The 19532-nt window shown below is 38.6% G+C and overlaps 2 protein-coding genes across 8 annotated transcripts in view; one reads left to right on the forward strand and one right to left on the reverse strand.

Moving 5' to 3' along the window:
• The window catches only part of Ncoa1 (nuclear receptor coactivator 1), a 219073-nt gene that overhangs the window by 132232 nt on the left and 67309 nt on the right, over positions 1 to 19532 (reverse strand). The window lies entirely within an intron of this gene.
• On the forward strand, positions 302 to 3084 carry LOC130867351 (ATP-dependent RNA helicase DDX18-like). Its single transcript, XM_057759266.1, has one exon. The coding sequence runs from the start codon at positions 350 to 352 to the stop codon at positions 2330 to 2332; it is 1983 nt and encodes a 660-aa protein (XP_057615249.1). The 5' UTR covers positions 302 to 349; the 3' UTR covers positions 2333 to 3084.

Consider the following 19532-nt stretch of genomic DNA (forward strand, 5'->3'; position numbering starts at 1 on the left):
CTCATCACTCCCTCTGGTTCTCCTCTTCTCCATCTTCTGTCTTTCCCATTGCTATACAATCCTTGGGTGGAAGGAAAAGGCACCTCCACACCTCATCCGAAACAGAGAGGGGGTTCACTAAAGGACAGAATAAGGGCCTTCCTAGGTCTGTGATAAGGAAGGCATCTAGGTTTAATAACAGAAGGGTTTATTCCCCTGGAAAAGCTAAGCTGGTGTCAAGGAGCAGGCTGATCTCTATATTAAAAACAGGACTTGGAGAACTGGTAGGGGAAAAATTTAAGATTTTCTAAGCATTACTACGCACGTGCAGCTACTGCTCAGTGCAGCCTGCTGGCGCGGCCCGGCAAACATGTCGCACTTACAAATGAAGCTCCTGCGCAAGAAGATCGAGAAGAGGAATATCAAGCTGCGGCAGCGAAACCTGAAGCTGCAAGAAGCATCAAACACGAGCCTATCCCAACCTTCCAATGAAGATGTGCCCAAAGAAGAGGTAAAGGTCAGAAAAGTTAAGAAAGCCGTAAAGCATGCTGCGAGGGTGGGCTCAGCAGAAGTACAAAGTGGAGGCATGCCTGAAGAGACAGCAGAAAACTCGAAAGTTGAAAAGTTACCCCAGAAACCTACCGCTGTAACCAATGGAGAAACGGCAGCACCGCCATCTCCTGATTCAGAATCAAAAAAGAAAAAGAAGAAGAAAAAGAGGAAAATGGCAAATGATGCAGAGCCTGACACCAAAAAAGCAAAAACTGAAGAAAGCACTGTGGCTCTTGAAGCAGAAGATGCTGTGGAGAAGCCAGATGACAAGGAAGTGCCCAGCCTGCCCCTGGGGCTGACAGGAGCTTTTGAGGACACTTCGTTTGCTTCCTTGTCTAACCTCGTCAATGAAAACACTCTAAAGGCTATAGAAGAAATGGGCTTCAAGCGCATGACTGAGATCCAACATAAAAGTATCAGGCCACTTCTGGAAGGCAGGGATCTTCTAGCAGCTGCTAAAACTGGCAGTGGCAAAACTCTGGCTTTCCTCATCCCTGTGATCGAGCTCATTGTGAAGTTAAAGTTTATGCCCAGGAATGGAACAGGAGTCCTGATTCTCTCTCCTACCAGAGAACTGGCCATGCAGACCTTTGGTGTTCTTAAGGAACTGATGACGCACCATGTTCACACGTACGGGCTGATCATGGGTGGCAGTAACAGGTCTGCTGAAGCGCAGAAGCTCACCAACGGCATCAACATTGTCGTGGCCACCCCCGGCCGGCTTCTAGACCACATGCAGAATACTCCAGGGTTCATGTACAAGAACCTCCAGTGTCTCGTTATTGATGAGGCTGATCGTATCTTGGATGTTGGATTTGAAGAAGAATTAAAGCAAATTATTAAACTTTTGCCAGTACGCAGGCAAACCATGCTCTTTTCTGCCACACAAACTCGAAAAGTTGAAGACTTGGCAAGAATTTCTCTGAAAAAAGAGCCATTGTATGTGGGTGTTGATGATGATAAAGAGGTTGCCACAGTGGATGGACTTGAGCAGGGATATGTTGTGTGTCCCTCTGAGAAGAGGTTCCTTCTGCTCTTCACATTCCTTAAGAAGAACCGAAAGAAGAAAGTGATGGTCTTCTTTTCGTCCTGTATGTCTGTGAAGTACCACTATGAGCTACTGAACTACATTGACCTGCCTGTCTTGGCCATCCATGGAAGGCAAAAGCAAAATAAGCGAACAACCACATTCTTCCAATTCTGCAATGCAGATTCAGGGATACTGCTGTGCACAGATGTGGCAGCCAGGGGGCTGGACATCCCTGAAGTCGACTGGATTGTTCAGTATGACCCTCCCGATGACCCCAAGGAATACATTCATCGTGTGGGTAGAACGGCTCGGGGCCTGAATGGAAGAGGGCATGCCCTGCTCATCCTGCGCCCTGAAGAGTTGGGTTTCCTTCGTTACTTAAAGCAATCCAAGGTTCCACTGAATCAGTTCGACTTTTCCTGGTCTAAAGTTTCTGATATTCAGTCTCAGCTGGAAAAGCTGATCGAAAAGAACTATTTTCTTCATAAGTCCGCGCAGGAAGCATACAAGTCCTACATACGAGCCTACGACTCCCACTCTCTCAAGCAGATCTTCGATGTGAACAACTTGAACTTGCCGCAGGTGGCTCTGTCCTTTGGCTTTAAGGTTCCTCCCTTCGTTGATCTGAACGTGAGCAGCCATGATGGCAAGCTTAAAAAGAGAGGAGGTGGCGGTGGATTTGGCTACCAGAAAACAAAGAAAGTGGAGAAGTCCAAGATTTTTAAACACATCAGCAAGAAGACAACGGACCGCAGGCAGTTTTCTCACTGACGGGAATGTCTTTCCACCTGGACTTTGCCCTAATTTCCCCTTTCTCTTTAAGAAAGAACTTTTTAAAATCACCTTTAGGATCTTTTTGTCTTTACTATGAATGATAATTTTTATTTTTAAATACTTCCAAAAATCATGTCATTGTTTTAACGTCTTTTATACTTTTCCTTTTTGGTATAAGGAGGGACGCAGAGATGGACAAAATAGGCTGGATTTTTATTTCTTGAACGTTAGCAGTAACCTGGAGCCTCTGAAAATGCCACACGTATGTAAGAGCAAAGATTGTTGGGAATAATTAGTGCACATCTTTAGAGGTGCCACTGCAGCTGAGATGACTCGGTGGGCAATCAAGTGCCGCTGCACAGATCCTGAGTTCAGCATCCATGAAAAATGCTGAGTGCGGCAGCGCATGTCTCGAATGCTTTGGAGCCAGAGACAGGCAGGTCCTGGAGCTTCCTGGCCAGCTGGTCTAGCCAAGTACCATTCCATGTTCAGAGAGAGACCCTGTCTCAGCAGCAAAGGTGGAACAAAACTGAGGGAGCTATAGGTAACTTCTGGCCTCTACTTGTGCACATAGGAACGTGGACATAAAGTAGTACTGCTTCTGTTGTATATTCCTGACTTTTTGTTTTTCGAGACAGGGCTTCTCCGTAACTTTGGAGCCAGTCTTGGAACTCACTCTTTAGGCCAGGCTGGCCTCGAACTCTCAGAAATCTGCCTATCTCTGCCTCCCCGGAGTACTGGAATTAAAGGCGTGTGTTTTAATAAAAAAAAAAAAAAAAAAAAAAAAGATTTTCTAAGCAGTGGTTTTCCCTTGAAATGCTATATTGTTAAGGTAATGACTTCAAAATGCTATGATCAGAAAAAGGGAAAGCAAAGTGAATATTTCCTGAACATCTCTCATGTTTATGGATAGGGATGGATCTCTTACACATATGTTCTTAAGTAAAAATCTTTATAGTAAATCTAAATAGTAGGTATCATTTCTGCTTTATAGAGAAAAACACTAAGCTTAAACAGCTCGATTGGTTTTATTTTCTTCTTTAGTCATATTTTCCTAATCTGTCTTTATAATATTCTCATTATGACAAAATGAAACCATTTCTGGAAAATCTCCACTTAGGTGAGAAAATTAACAAATACCAATACCAAGATGACGCAGGTATCTGAATTATCTGGCAAGGACTTTAGAGCAGCATCAGTAAAATGTTCCAAAAAACAATTCTGAAAACAACTGAAACAGATGGGAAAACACAAAGTTTTAGCAAAGAAATAGAATATATTAACAAATGGATATTTTAGAAGTAAAAATTTGATATCAAAAATTAAACTCACAGGATTAATTAACTTAGTAGCAAATGAAAATATATGAAGAATGAATAGCGAACTTGAAGACAGATCAATAGAAACAATCAATCAAATCTGAATATAAAAATAATAATTGCAGCCGGGCAGTGGTGGCACATGCCTTTAATCCCAGCACTCGGGAGGCAGAGGCAGGCGAATCTCTGTGAGTTCGAGGCCAGCCTGGTCTACAAAGGGAGTTCCAGGACAGGCTCCAAAGCTACAGAGAAACCCTGTCTCGATAAACCAAAAAAAAAAAAAAAAATTGCAGCCTTCGAGAAATGAGAAACAATTAGAGAAAAATGTAACATTTTTGTCTTCAAAGCTCCTAAAGGAGAGAAGGGGGGAAAGGACGGGATTTACTGACTGATGCCCTTTACAGAGTTGAACTACATTCTCACCTCGCACACCCCACTCTGCCGTTTCATTTCCAGCATTTATATTCTGCGTAATAACCATAACTGCAAGCTCCATAGCTCTTCAACTTCTAACCACTGGAGTTCAGTGTCCATCAGATTAAAGGAACATAATCAATGAACCAGAGCTCAGTTGACTCACTGAGGATTTACTTGGGTTCCTTAACTAAAATGACAATTCTTCCCTTTCACAGATGCCTAACACCTAGACACACTAATCTGTTTCATTTTTTTAAATACTCCATTACCTGAAGTTAAATATTTTTCTCTTTAATATATGTGTCCTCCACTAAAAAGTCAGTTCCATGAAGGCCTGCACTTTATATATTCTGGTCTCTGACATATAATTTAAGCTTAATTTTATATTTGGTGTTGGATAACTGAAAGCTTCTTCCTTGGGAACTCAGTTCTTAAAATGCTAATTTGGAAGAGGTATGATTTTACATACCATATTAATATTATTGAGATAAAGTGAATACACAATAAAATATGCCTCATTTAAATGTATAGAACAAAGAGTTTTGGCAAAAAAAAAAGCATCAATGTAATTACTACCATGAATATTCCTATTATCTCACCAAAATGAGTCTTCATGGGTCTTTACAATCTAGGCAATTTCAGCTTCAAAATAGAAAAGGTCCTAAATGACTTCAATTAAGAAGTGGTTTGGCTGATAACAGAAGTTTTATTCTATATGTAACAATTAAAGAAATCAAAATACATATGTACTTGCATTTAATGAGGCAAAAGAAAGAACATCTTTCTACATGTCTTCATGATGCACTCTAAATGCCAATATCTTTCTTCCCTCTTCTCCAGGGAGTGTGTTCTTGAGTGTAAGTGTGTATGAACACGTGTGCCCATGCATGTGCAGGCAAGTATGCATGTGTGTGCTACTATGTATGTGTGTGTGTTGGGCGTGGTACAAATGCCTGTGTGGGCATACACATTCATACCAGAAGTCAATTTGTGTGTCATTACCAATGTCTTTGCCTTAGTTTTTTAACCCTAGAGATTTGGTTAGGGTGGCTAGCCAAAGTGCTAGCTCCAAGTATTCTCCTGTCTCCTTCACTGCCACCCCCAATGAGGTTACAGACGTGTGCCAGGGTTTTCCATGGGGGAACTAAATTCAGGATCCCATGCCTCTGTCCAGGGAGTATGTTCTTGTTCATTACTCAAGTTCCGGCTTGGGCATTTTCTCTGCAGAGCTCTAGCTCTTCTCTCCCCCTTGTCCCCCTCCAATAATCTCTATGTTCCCATGACATATTACAACCACTTTCTCCTCAAAATCTGGTACACAGCTTATAAGTAATCGTGAGTCCATAAGGACTAACAGATAATCCTCCACATTTGTGCAAACCCAACAACTGACATGCATAGCAAACAGTCATGCTAGATGAGCAAATTGCTCAGTCTTATGAGTCAGGTAAGACACAGCCTACCCTGCACACCTCAGCTCAGCAACTAACTCAGAAATACAATAGATTTGTTAGGCGTTCAGGCATATTCTTCTACGGTATTTGTCAAACAGTTTAACTGAATAGTCAATTCAATTAAAAAGTCACCATTTGGTAGAAAGCACAAAGCTTTCATTTGATTTTTAAAATACTGAATTTTAACAAGGATGCTTAGACTCTGTGCAACTGCTTTTTAGAATGTCATTTTAAAAGTCTCCATATGTTTATCTAAAGATAAATTCATGATGGTTTTCCATTTCATAAACAATGAGGAATTAGTTTTGCACAATAATTGGAAACAAATTGGATTTTCTTTAAAATTTCTTCTGGTTCTTTTCAAATAAATTTCAGAATCCTAATTCATCACAACAGCCTGTTTCATAAATGTCAACTTTCACTACCCAACTGCTGTTAACATGTTAAGCACTGGGGAAACAAGCCTTCTTTTTCAAAATCCCAAAATCTCTTTCTCTTAAGCCTGATCTTTAATTTATAATGTAAAAACATTCAAAATTATATTCTTCACTAGAGTATTAGAATTTTACAAACAAGTTTTAGCAATATATTTGACAAAGTAAGGACAGTTGCCAGTGCTCTTCTGTCCTCAGTGAAGAGAGAGAAGAGGCAGGAAGCAAATGAAAAGACTGGCCCACTGGCTGGTTAAAGTCAATGGACATGCCTGAAAACAGCTGTATCTTATCAGGAAACATTTTGTAAGTTATCAGTAAAATTCTCATGTTGGTTTTTACACGAATAACACTATCTTTTCCCACAACAAAATTCATCTTTTAGAATTAACAAAGATAGTATCTGTTCAAAGACATAGACGGCCAGAATTTTATTCACAGTGTAAAATGAGGACCCCAGCTCTACAGTCAGCACTGAAACAACTCACTGGAAGCAGTAGTCTGTTCCCAACACACAATTAGCTCTGTGAGTCTGAGGTCCACATCAAAGCCAGATTATGCTTCGGAATTATAGAACTCTGTTTAAAAAATTATAGAATTCTGTTCAAAAAAGAAAAAAAAAACATAAACGACTTCCTATGCTGAAGAACAGACTGATTTGCAAGCCACTCAGAAGCCAGCCCTTACCTGTGTCTATGTCTCCTACCTGTACTCCAGTCAGTCCCAGCTGGCAGTATTGCCTTCCCCACCTCCAGGTTCACAGATAATCCAGACCCCTCTATGCTTTTAAAACCTACTTCAAGTTGCTCAAAAAAAAAAAAAAAAAAAAAAACAAACAAACAAACAAAAAAAAACAGAAAGAAAAAAAAAGAAAATTCACCAAACTACACGTTTGTTCCTCATCTCTCTTAGTAAGTTTCTTAAACAGAGGTTCTGAACCAGGTGTGGCAGCACTCAAAAGATGAGGAAGGAAAATTGGAAGTTCAGGCTATCTCTGATTACATACTGAGTTTCAAACCAGCCTGAGATACATGAGATCTTGTTTTAAAAACAAAACAAGCAAAGAAAGCTTCACCATAAGTTTTAGTTTAAAAAACATATTATTCCCTGAATTTGTTCATCTTAAAAATCAATACTAAGTAATTGTTGAGTAACCACTGTACTCCACGCTATTCTTGGCACTGGTTTAGCAGCAGAGAACAAAAATGATATCATCTCTGTTGTAACAGTACTTACACTTTATCTAAGCAACATGAACTACTAGGCATCAAATTTCCCACTGCTAATCATACAGGTCACCTTTAGTTTTCACTGTCATAGTAATACTGCGTGAATATAGTTCTAGCACAGCTCTGTCATCCCTTGGATTGTTTACTTAGAGTCAGTTCCCAAAAGCACTATCATTAAATCAATAGCCTCGGATATGTAAATGACTTCTAAGACATGCACTACCATACTGCTATTTCAATTCAAAACACAACGTGTGCCTATTTGGTTCCCTACAGCCATCTTATTGCTGCTCAATAAGAAAAAAGTTGTTATTGTTTTAATTTCCAATGAGGTTCAACTCTTTTCCTTATGTCTATTTATTCTATGTTGTCTATAACCCAATGGGAATGTCCTGTACTTGCTAAAAATTTTTTTATAAAACAGTAATCATTTAAGGTCACATTTGGAAAGTCTTTTTTAAAGTTTTAATTATACAAACTTCTTTATGCACTCACTGCTTTACAGTTTTCTGATTTTAGATTCCTACTTTTGCATGATATGACTGGCTTTTCAGTTTTAAGAAATTAACCATAACATCTACATCTGGACAGGGTAACACTAAATTTTCTAACTGCTGCTTTTTGATTATCCTAAAATGTAAGCAATTATACCATTGACAAATTTTATGCTTATTGTAATTAAGCCCCTAAATAATGTTTCCTCAATCCTAAAGAGAATTATTTTTCTTAACACATGTAGGAGCTGAATCTCAGAAAGTATAATTAAATTAAAAAACATTACCAGCAAACAGGTGAAAGAGTGCATTGTAAAGGTATTACTGTTTCCTGTGTGTAACCTAAGGGAATCCCTACCCTTCATTACATCTACCCAGGACCACAGATGTCAAGAGTTTAGGTGAACTCACATGCAGTTGAATTTTAACTTAATTTGAAAGCCTGATTTATTGAAACAGTTTTCTTTTTTTTTTTTTTTTTTTTTTTCGGTTTTTCGAGACAGGGTTTCTCTGTGGTTTTGGAGCCTGTCCTGGAACTAGCTCTTGTAGACCAGGCTGGTCTCGAACTCACAGAGATCCGCCTGCCTCTGCCTCCCGAGTGCTGGGATTAAAGGCGTGCGCCACCACCGCCCGGCTTTGAAACAGTTTTCAAAAAATGAACCATGATAGAGCACTAAAGTAAAAAGCTATTGTGATGCAAGCTGTCTGTTGCAAACCAGGGGCAACTGATGGTACTAGAGACCGTGCAGTTTCTCAGAACTACCAGAGCTGCAAGAGACTGATGTCACCAATCTGCATTCTATCAAATATTATCACCCAAGTGCTGGGTATCAATCTGTTAGAAGTCTCTAGCTGACTGAAAAAGGAAGCTATTTAATTCATGGTTTCTCTATAGAAAACTGAAACTGTGATTTTAGCCAAAAAAGTAAAGCAGATAAATTCCAACAATCTCCTGAATTTCTGAAATTTACCCGGAAAATTATAATGTGTGAAGAGACTAGGAAAGCAAACACAGGTGAGGAAAAGCAGTTTGTCTGGATGTGGAAAAGAACTAAACTCCATCTTGGGGTTCCAGAGAAAATGATTATGTTCGAGCATACACTGCTGTCAACAATCTTTTGAATATTTTTTAAGCCTAGATTTTTTTAAAAAAATATAGGGCCGGGCGATGGTGGCGCACACCTTTAATCCCAGCACTCGGGAGGCAGAGACAGGCGAATCTTTGTGAGTTCGAGGCCAGCCTGGTCTATAAGAGCTAGTTCCAGGACAGGCTCCGTAGCTACAGAGAAACCCTGTCTTGAAAAACAAAAAAACAAAACAAAAAAAAAAAAAATAGGTGTCTCAGTCTCTTTTTCTGTGAGTGTGATAAGACCCTCTGAGAAAAGCAGCTGAAGGTAGGAAGGGCTGATTGTGGCAGAACTTGGGGGTGCACAGCAGCAGGGGCTTGAGGCCGCTGAGGCAGGGAGTAAGCATTTTGACTCCAGAACATAACAAAGAATGATGAGATCAAAGCTAGTGCAAACACAGCAGCAATCACCACATCCTACAACTCCATCTCCAACATCTGGGGCTTGTGATAAAATCGGCAAGGTTCCAAAGAGCCTGAGTGGTCCCACCCCCAGTCCTGCCAGCCGTAGTGCCATGCAGATCTCCCTTGCGCACTCTATGTCTCCATTCTTCTTGGTGGCTCTCTCATGGCTCTGACACCTCTACTCTCCAGGCGTCTCTCCTGCAGCTTGGGCTTCACACTCACAGCTTCACACAACGATCTCTCAAAGGCCTTTTTTTGCAGAGATTCCAGTCCTGCTCCTTATCACCTGGCCTCAGCTGCTTTCTGAAACCATGGCACAAGCAAGATTCCATGAACCCTCAGGATCTTGCATCCACACTAACAACACTTAGCTCTACAGTTAGATATGTGGATCACAGTCGAGTCAGCTTCTGAATGCTCATCCTGACAAAACACTGTCATATAGGCAGCTGCTCTTGAGATGCAGGGACCCCTTCAGTTTTAGCCTTCTTCCTTCCCAGGAATTTAGATATAAACAAGCTGGAGCTTTAGTACCTCCATATTGTCACATAGCAGCAGAAAGGGCTTCCCCTCCAATGATACTATCTCCTTACCTATTACAACTGCTTTCTCAGAATCAACCTGAATGCTTATCTGTCCTGAGATTTCCTGTCAATTTTAGTCGACTATCTATTAAATTCAATTTTAATCATTTTCTCAGGACATGGGCAGAATGAAACCAGACCCTGCCAAACTATCATACAAGTGACCCTGGTTCCTGACAGAGTCCTTGTTCTCCTCCAAAACCTCAAGCAGCAGGCCTCTGCTGTCTGTGTTTACCACAGCAGTCTTGTCTTCCAAAGTCTCATTAGAGTGAGTGAGCAAACCCATTACAGCATTCAATGGCTTTTCTAAGCCAACGCTCCAAACTCTCCACGTTCCTCTCACAAACCAGTTCCAAAGGCCCAAGAAGCACATGACCAGGTTTATCACAACCATGACCTCACTTAGAACCTATTTCCTTTCCTGCTGCTTGAGACAACACCCTGACAGGAGCAGTTTAAGGAAGGAAGGGATTCGGTTAGCTCACAGCTCCGTGTTCAGTCAGTCCATCACGGGAGAGATGGCAAGGCTGCAGGAGTCTGAGGCAGCTGATCACACTGCATCCATTATCAGGAAACAGGAAATGCAAGCACGGCCTCAGCGAGTTTTCTCCATTTTACACATTCTAGAATCCCTTGTCCAGGGAATGATCTGCCCACAATTTAGATGAATTCTCCCATACTATTTAACACAATCAAGATACCCACCCACAAGCATGCTCAGAGGCCTGTCTCCCAGGTGGTTATGGATTCTGTCAAATTGACAATTAGCACTAATTACCACAATATCAAATCTATGTCATCTATGATAAATAGTAGAATTGAAAAACTGACTCGTATTTATGAATATATTTATCTACACTTATTCAGTTATTCATTTAGTCATTCATTTCTTGCTTGAGAATAACACAAATAAAAAAGCAGCTTATACAATGCACAAAGATCAAATTATTGTGATTCAAAAAAAAAATACACAAGGAGTGAAGAAAATTCAACCCAACTGAAAAATGACTGACCACCAGTGAGGTAACATAGCAAAAACACAGTCAAGAAAATCTCAAAAAATTGAATAGAAACATAAAAACAGCTTAGGAAAAAGATAATACATATGGGTCTTATTTCACCAAAAAGTAAAAACAATAAGAACTTTCAAACACCATGTAATAATTGACCAAAACCAAAACGTCATATTTGTGTGTTTGCCTATGTGTGCATTCTGGGAACTGAACCAGAGTCTTGCACAAGTTAATCAAGAGCTTACCACTGAGTTCCATCCCATCCCAGTCCTGGATCATTTGGTTATTATTATTCCAGGGCTTGAGGCACAGGAGACCAGGGATTTCTATTACTCAGTTACAGGTAAGTCAATACATGAAGTTCTGAAAATTTGTCAAACTGCTCTTCTGACTTTTCTTCCTTAGGTCCACACACTTTATATTTTAATTTTTTTTCAGAATTTTACATGTGTATTTATTGTGTACTGACCATTCTCACCTCTTACCCCCTTAGCACTCTACCCTCTCTACTCTTCACTAATCTCTCTAGGGAACTCATTCCTATTCATTTGATTTTATGACCTACCAAGATCAACCAGAACCAATGACTATGAGTTTGGAGCTATGACCCATGGTGGGCTTAGCAGAAGTTAGACAATTAAAGACAGTGATTTCTCCTCTCCCAGAATCTACTGACTAGCCAATAATAGTTCAGAGGTAGGTAGGGCCTGTGAGCCCCTCCCCCTTTCTCGACTGTTGATACAGCTGGTCTTACATGGGTCCAGTGCAGTAACTACAGATGATGGCAGATGATGATTACAGTAGCTATGTCGCATCTAGTAAATGGCATTTTGTAGCCATTCACCCTATATTCTGCTTCTTACATACTTCCTGTTCCCTCTAACACAATGGTCCCTGAGCCTTTGAGGGGGTGGTATAATTGACTTGTTCAAGGCTGGGTCTACAATGGTCACTTATTTTCTGCTTCTTTATTAGACCTACATTTTAGTGCACAGAAAAAGAAACTGGAAAAGATGATCATGAATTTTCACAAACTGCCATGATGGAGTAACAGGAATTTAATGTATCCTCTCAGGTTAGACCACCAGGAAATTGAATAAAACAAATGAACATTTGGGGGTTTTGTTGTTGTTGTTGTTGCTGCTGCTGCTGCTGTTTGTTTGTTTGTTTTTTGGAGACAGGCTCTCTCTATGTAGTTCTGGCTGCCCTGGAACTCACTATGTAGACCAGATAAGTCACTCTCACTTATTAAAACTCATCAAGGAGGCTAGGAGATAGCCTACCCAGTAAAGTGCTTGCCAAGAAAGCACAAGGAACTGCATTCTGATCCCCAAAACACATATAAATGCCCAGGTGTGTCAGTGTGCACCTGTTATCCCAATGATGGAGAGGCAGAGAGACATGAGGGTCTCTGGGTCTTGTTGGTCATCTTGTCTAGTAAAATTAGTAAAGCAGAGGTTCACTGAGAGACACTGTCTCAAAAAATAATGTAGAGAGTTACTGAGGATGATATCTGACAGCTCTGACCTACACACACACTTGTGCGCACGTTGCACACGTACATATGAAAACACAAAGAAAATCCCTTATAGACACTAGTCAACCTCTCATGTGTCTTTGTAGTAGAGAATGGTCCCATTTCCTTTTCTTTTCCTCTCTCAATACAGTCTTTCTTTTTGCCTTTATATTTTATCTCAAAAGCCATGTCATCAGAGAGTCCTCTAGCCATTAACTCTGCTACACCACACTGTCTTCAGAGCATTCCCAGAATTACTAATCTTGTTTATTTGCATGCCTGTTATTCCGTATCAGATCCACAGGAAACTTCATCACTGTGATGGTCATACACCTGCATGATACAGAGATGACTTTTCTTGACTACTTGAATGAACTAACAAGGAAAAACATGGATCCCAAGAAAAAGAAAATCTCTTACTGAGTTAGGTATACTGGAGCACACCTATAATCAAAGAGCTTGGGGGAGGGGGGAGGAAGGCAGAAAGATCAGGAACTCAAGGCCAGCCTCAGCTACATAGTCAAATAAAGGACAGCCTGTGCTACTTGAGACCTAAAAACAAATAAACAAACAAAAAACCCAAAATTAAAAACTATCCTTCTCTGTTTTTCAGAATTTTATAGCATTAACTTAATATATTTTCATCTTTTTATAATCGGTAGCAAATTTCTCACCATAGACATTATATAGTCCTTGGAAATGTAAAAGAATTCACTGGCAAAACAATCTAGCCCTAGAATCAACTTATGAAGAAAATTCCATTAGACTTCCTACCATGGTTTTAGTTTGCACAGACTTTCTTTTTGTCTTGTAATCAATTTGAGTATTTCCTAGTAACTTTAAGGATATTTTACATAAATTGACATAAAGTTATAGTGTTCTCTATCACAAATTCTTATAAAAATTTATTTTGTATAATCTCTTTTTAGTTTTCAAAATTTCCCCTGGTACTATCTGTTATAAATTTGTCTATTTTTTTTTTGCCCAAATCCTATTTATTTCTGTGACCTCTGTCTTGCCACTCCTTTGTTCTTAGTTTGTCTTGTTATCAGCATTTTTTCTACTCAACTTTCCTTATTTTGTTGTTTTATTTGTTTATTTTACTGAATTTTGAAACTAAATGTTGAGTACATTACGTTCTTCTTTACCAATAGCAAATTCAATGAGGATCATGAATTTGACTTTAAGCACAGTACTGGTCTTAGCAGGAGTTCTAGTCCAGCTCACTAAATAACAAGTTTTTTCTATTACTAAGTAGTTATTTTAAAAAATATTTGATTTTTCCAAATTTTTAGAGTTAAAAACTTTTTACCTTCTGTTGCAGTTACAAAAAGAATATATATTTTCAATTTTGTTCATTTTCTAGAACTTACTGAGTTGTTCTTGTTTGTTTTTGTTGCTGTTTTGATTTTTTTTTTCTGTTCCACAGTTAAGTGGAACATATCTTTAACCTCAATTAAAATGGAAACTTCCTAAGCAACTAAAACTGCATTATCAGTTACACTCTGTAAGGCTTACAATTTTTCCTAGTATTAAATCCATCTATAAAGGGATGGAGAGATGGCTCAGCAATTGAAAGCACTTACTGCTCTTGCAGAGGACTTGGGCTTTTGTCCCAGCCTCCACATCAAGCAACTCACAACTGCCTTTAACTCCAGTTCCAGGGGATCTGACACCCTCTTCTGACCTCCAAGGGCATCTGCATTCACATGGAACACATAAATACATGCAGGCACACACATACACATAAATAAAAGAATAAATCTTGACAAAATACCATGTGGGTCCTGGAGAATAAACTCAGTGCTTTGTGCTTGGTAATAAGCACTTTTACCTATGGAGCCTTCGTGCCAGCCAGACAAGGATTCATGAACAAAAAAAAAATTCTTTTAGAACTCAAAAATTTTAATATTAAGTTATGTGTTCTCATGTTAAACCTTCATCTTACTTTATATTTTTGTGGTGTAGGGGTTGAAGAAAGGGGCCTTGCATATATTAGGCAAGTACTCTTATTACTAAGATATACCCAAGTCCTATGTTCATCTCTATTTGAGGATATTAAGGTGATAGAATATTTAAAAGTTCATCCCATATCAAACTCCATAGGCTAGGAGTGTAGTTCAGTGGTATGGAACTTACCTATACACAAGAGGCTTGAGCCGCAGTATCAGACACACAAATCCACAAATAACACAAGAAACAAAACCACTATTGTCAAATCAATAAATCCTTCCTTTAATAGAGAATGATTATATTAATGTTTATAATGTCACAATAAGACCCATTATTCAGTGCAATTAATGTAATTTATAAAATGTTTTTAAAAGCTAAAAAAGTATAGTTTGACTAGTGAGTAGCATGCTAAAATTATGACCTTTCTTGCATAAGATACCATACAACTAACGTATTTGTGACTATAATAATATTCTAGCAACTCCACCATGTCAATAGCCTTAAATTAGACCAGTAAACAAGGCTTTTGTTCTCTAAAATATAAATGCTTTGCAGTCTGTTTACATTTAAAAATAACTAATATTTAACATTCTGATAATCAAATTTTCACTTTAAACCGTTTCACCCAAAGGCAAATAGATGGATAAATCCTGGTCTACCCTGAGATGTTTAATTTCTAAGTAAGCCTTTATGCAATTGTTTCCTCTTACATAAAACAGAGACAATAACTTATACGTCATAAGGAAATTGAGACAGTTATCTTAAAACATGTAGTATCCGTCAAGCATGGTGGCATGGAACACGTCTGTGGTCCTAACTATTCAGAAGGTTGAGGCAAGAGCAATGCTTCAGCCTAAGAGTTCTGAGGCAACTTGGATGTCACACAAAAACTCAACATCAAAAACAAAGTATCTTACCACAATGTCTGACATATAGCAATAAATATCACCTATCAGATTTCTGTTTCACTCATAATAGCTTTCTTTCTTCTTCTGCTCACTCCAGCCCACACTCTATACCACACAACTACCCTTCTTCACTGAGGGCCATCTTCAAAGCAACAACTGTTTCAATATCTTGACTAACTAACAGCTAACAGAAGGTAAGCTAAACACCTCTTGAATATGTTTATTCTTGCGTATTAGACTTTGGCTTCCACAGAGTCCAGACACTGTAAAGACAGCATTTCATCTTTCCTCTAAAAATTTTTATTTAAAAAAGAGAGCCAGAGAATAAGCTCCTGTCATAAACATTAGTTTTGTCCTTCACAATAGTGTCTTATCTTACCAAAAACCTACGGACCTAGGAACAGTCTCCTTTTTTATATTCAATTTCAACGCTACACTTTCACTCAAGAATTTTAATTGTATACTTTAGAATATGAAAGAAATTCTTCTTTATAATCTGAAATTTTCAGGTGTTTTAATGTCATTTTTCAAAAATACCACTAAAGATAGTTATAGATTTCTTTGATTTATCACTATACAAAAACAGGTGCAGTTGAGTTGCAGGGAAGAGGGTGATAGTGCACAAAAAACAACACAACTTTTCCTTAACTACACTAGGTCATCAAAGAGCCACTTTCTAGAAACTTCAGGAAAGAGCTATCTGTGACTGTAACCCTTCTCTTTCTCTTGCGGATGAAAACAAAATTCTTCTTTCTCAGAGTCTGTGTCTCCAGTCATAGAGCTTAGCTATCACATCAGCATCTCGTGTTGCCCTTTGCAACCAGGCTGGGAAAAGTTAATTTTTTTCCTGAAGTGACCCCATTCTACCACCTATCAGACATCCCATTCTGTTAGTAATATTAGTCAACCTCTCTCAAAGTCAAAGACGATTCAAGTTCTTTAGAAAGAGCACAGCACTTGTGCATTGAAATCACTATGACACATCTTCATATTTTCTCCACATGCCCAGGCCTAGAGCTTTCTAATTTACCAACACATATTTTTCTTTTACAATTTTAAATGGTAAAGGAAAAAGAACATTTTTTAAACCGTGGTATAGAGTAGTTGTTTCTCAAATGGAAAGGTATATTTACTAAATACATACTAAACAGTATAGTAAGTAGATTAACTTATTTTATCTCAAGTAGCTTATAAAAAAGTCAAGTAGGGTGAAATTATGTAACAGGTGTGGGAGTTCTGGGGAGGAGGTGTAATGTTATATACAGTTACAAAGAAACTCACCAAGCAGGACCAATAAGACCAACAAGTAACTGAAGAAAAATGAGCCACAAATAAGCTGCTTACAGATCAATGGAAAAACATATTTTGAAGCTATAGATGCTGCTATAGCACACTTGACTCTTTGATTTTCTCCTACATACTAAACTAATCCTTAGTTTCTTAATAAATTCCTTGTATTAATAAAGGAATAAGCTCAACAGACTTTTGTATTCTCTAAATATTAAGACAAGTTCCAGAATCAAAATTACAAATGAAAACTGGTCTTTTAAAATTGGACTCATCAACTAGCATACTGAAAAAACAAATATAAAAATAATTAAATATAATAATTAAAAACAAGTGATTAGAACTAAAAGTTACAAAGAAAGTTGCAAAACTAGAGAAGTACCAGACTGCAAGGCTGGAAGCCCTGGAAGTAAACCCAGCTCCACATACAGCAGTTAATTAACTTTTGGCAGTTAGCATCTCTTCATCAGAGTTCTTGTGAGAGTCTAGTGAGTTCATCTGCATAAAGTGCTTAGAATGGAGTCTTAAATAATAAATACTACGCAGTCAATCTGTCCTTTGTGAGAAATATCTTTTTTACTGAATACTCAAGAAATTATTTGAATTAAGAATTCAGTTCATTGCTAAATGAACATAACTGAACAAAGAACAATTTTTGGACCTTTTTGTCATATCCTCCTCCCTTCCATCAGTACATTGTCCCAAATCACAAGCACCTATTCTAAACAATCAACTGTCTTATAGCAAATCTCATTTATCTCCACAACAGACTCCTTTGTACCCTGGGTAACAAAGAATCAGATCTAAGGCAAATCTTCTACTTGTGAATATTTCAATGTGACCCCCAAAATATCAGGAATGTCAAAATATGACTGTACTTATATTTACACCTAAGGATAATTCTTGAACATCAAATATCCAACCAGTATTCAAATTTCCACAATTGTGTCATAGACACTTATGGACAAAATATGACCATCTAAAACATTGCCAGTAATCTAACATTTTCTCATTGGTTCCTCCTTTTGCTCATACCTTATTTGCTGGGCGGAAAGGCCTATAGCCCAAGGAGTTCTCCCACTACTTCTATTTTGCAAACAATATCCAGTGTATCATTTCATATGTTACCCTATTCCCATAAACTAGCAGTTAGAAATAGAGACTTGATCAGATTCGGGTTTAAATTTATTCTGGGAACAAGGTTACTTCACAGGAAGGTTGCATTGTAAATGTCCACTAAATTTTCCTGTAATGCTAGTAGCCATTGGTGACCTGTGCTTAGGATCAGGCATTTGTTCTAAAATGGTGGAGTTCTGCTCTATCACCCTTTCTTCTTCTATTAACTAGAATGCTCCAAGGAAAAGAAACTTCCTCTCAGCCACTATTCGGCTAGCCTGATCTAGGGCTGGTTCCTAAGTATGCTTCAAACAAAACTAGGCCTAGCAGTTTGTCAGCATCTTAGGAACTGACATGGAAATGTATTCCATGTGATTCATCATTGTGTTGTTATGCTCACCAATGCTCAATCATCTTTGACCAGTCAGGGCCCACTGACTCTGCATCTGCATCTGTTTTGCCAAAGCTCTAATTGTTTTTGTTTTGTTTTGATAGCCTGTGGTGGGATTTCAATAAGTTTAGCCAATGACTTTTGAGGCAACAAATGCTAGGGCATGGTCTTGTCTGCCTAGACACAGCTTAAAAGCTGAGGAAGAGGGTCTCTCTTGCTCTCAGCTCTCTTGGGTAGTGTGAGCTGAGCAGGCAGCAGAGAGACAGCTTGCGGTTGGTGCTCTTCACCTCTGGGCAGAACTAGTGGATAAAGGCAGATGGATCAGTGGCTGCATCTAATTGGTTCTATATCAGTAAGTATTTGTCTCTATCCTATACCTAAAAAAATTCTTGAGACCCTTTAACAGACTCTAGTGCTTTCATGTAACAATAGCCTCATTGCAAAATATTTTATGATCACAGATTCAGAATCAGCTTGAGGTGCAAACCAATCTTATTTAGCCTGTTTCTTTTTTATTCTTTATTTTTAGTAAAGTAAAAATTTCAAATTAAAAATCACCTGTGTCAACAGACTGGCTATTATGGTGGAACATGAAATGAGACATTAAGATTTTTCTTATATCTACTTTCAGCATTCTGTTGAATTCTTTTTTTTTTTTTATTTATTTTTTTTTTTATTTTTATTTTTTGGTTTTTCGAGACAGGGTTTCTCTGTGGTTTTGGAGCCTATCCTGGAACTAGCTCTTGTAGACCAGGCTGGTCTTGAACTCACAGAGATCCGCCTGCCTCTGCCTCCCGAGTGCTGGGATTAAAGGCGTGCGCCACCACCGTCCGGCCTGAATTCTTTTTTTAAAGCATTTTATAGCAAAGCTGAAAGTTAGATGTTTTAATCTGAGTAACCTAGATTCTGCATATGAGAAAAAACATATGACATTTGTCGTTTTGACCCTGGCTTATTTCACTTTATATGATGGTCTAGGGCCATCACTTTCCTGCGAATGACATCATGCCATTCACCTGTTGATGAGCATCTAGGCTGCCTCCATCGTTAAGGCTATTGTGGACAGTGCCACAGTAAACATGGACATGAAAGTCTCTTTGCTGTCTGCTGACTTGGATTCCCTTTTGTATACATCCAGGAGTGGTATAGCTGAATGTACTTCTATTTAAGTTTTTGAGAAACTTCCCTATAGATTTCCATGGTGACTGCACTAAAAATTTACATTCCCAACAGTTTGCTCCACAACCCCTGCTCCCCACATCAATAGTTGTATGTTTTCTTGATGACAGTCATTCTTACTGGGATAAGATCGAACCTCCATATTATTTTGATTTGAGTTCTCTTAGTGTTCAATATGGTGAACATTTCCTTATTTACTTGGCAATTTGTACTTCTTTGGGGGACTTTCTACTCAGTCTATTCAACCATTTATTAATTAGATTATTTCCTTTAATTTTTTGAGTTCTTTAGGCTACCTAGATACTAATCTCTTGTCAGATGTATAGCTGGAAAGCTTCTCTTCCGTTCTGTGGCTGAGTCTTCACAATGCCGCTT

Source organism: Chionomys nivalis, chromosome 1 (assembly GCF_950005125.1).
Source record: "Chionomys nivalis chromosome 1, mChiNiv1.1, whole genome shotgun sequence".
NCBI lineage: Eukaryota > Metazoa > Chordata > Mammalia > Rodentia > Cricetidae > Chionomys > Chionomys nivalis.

What these genes read in the sequence shown, in the direction of transcription:
- LOC130867351 (XM_057759266.1), top strand. Translation starts at nt 350, where the DNA reads ATGTCGCACTTACAAATGAAGCTCCTGCGCAAGAAGATCGAGAAGAGG.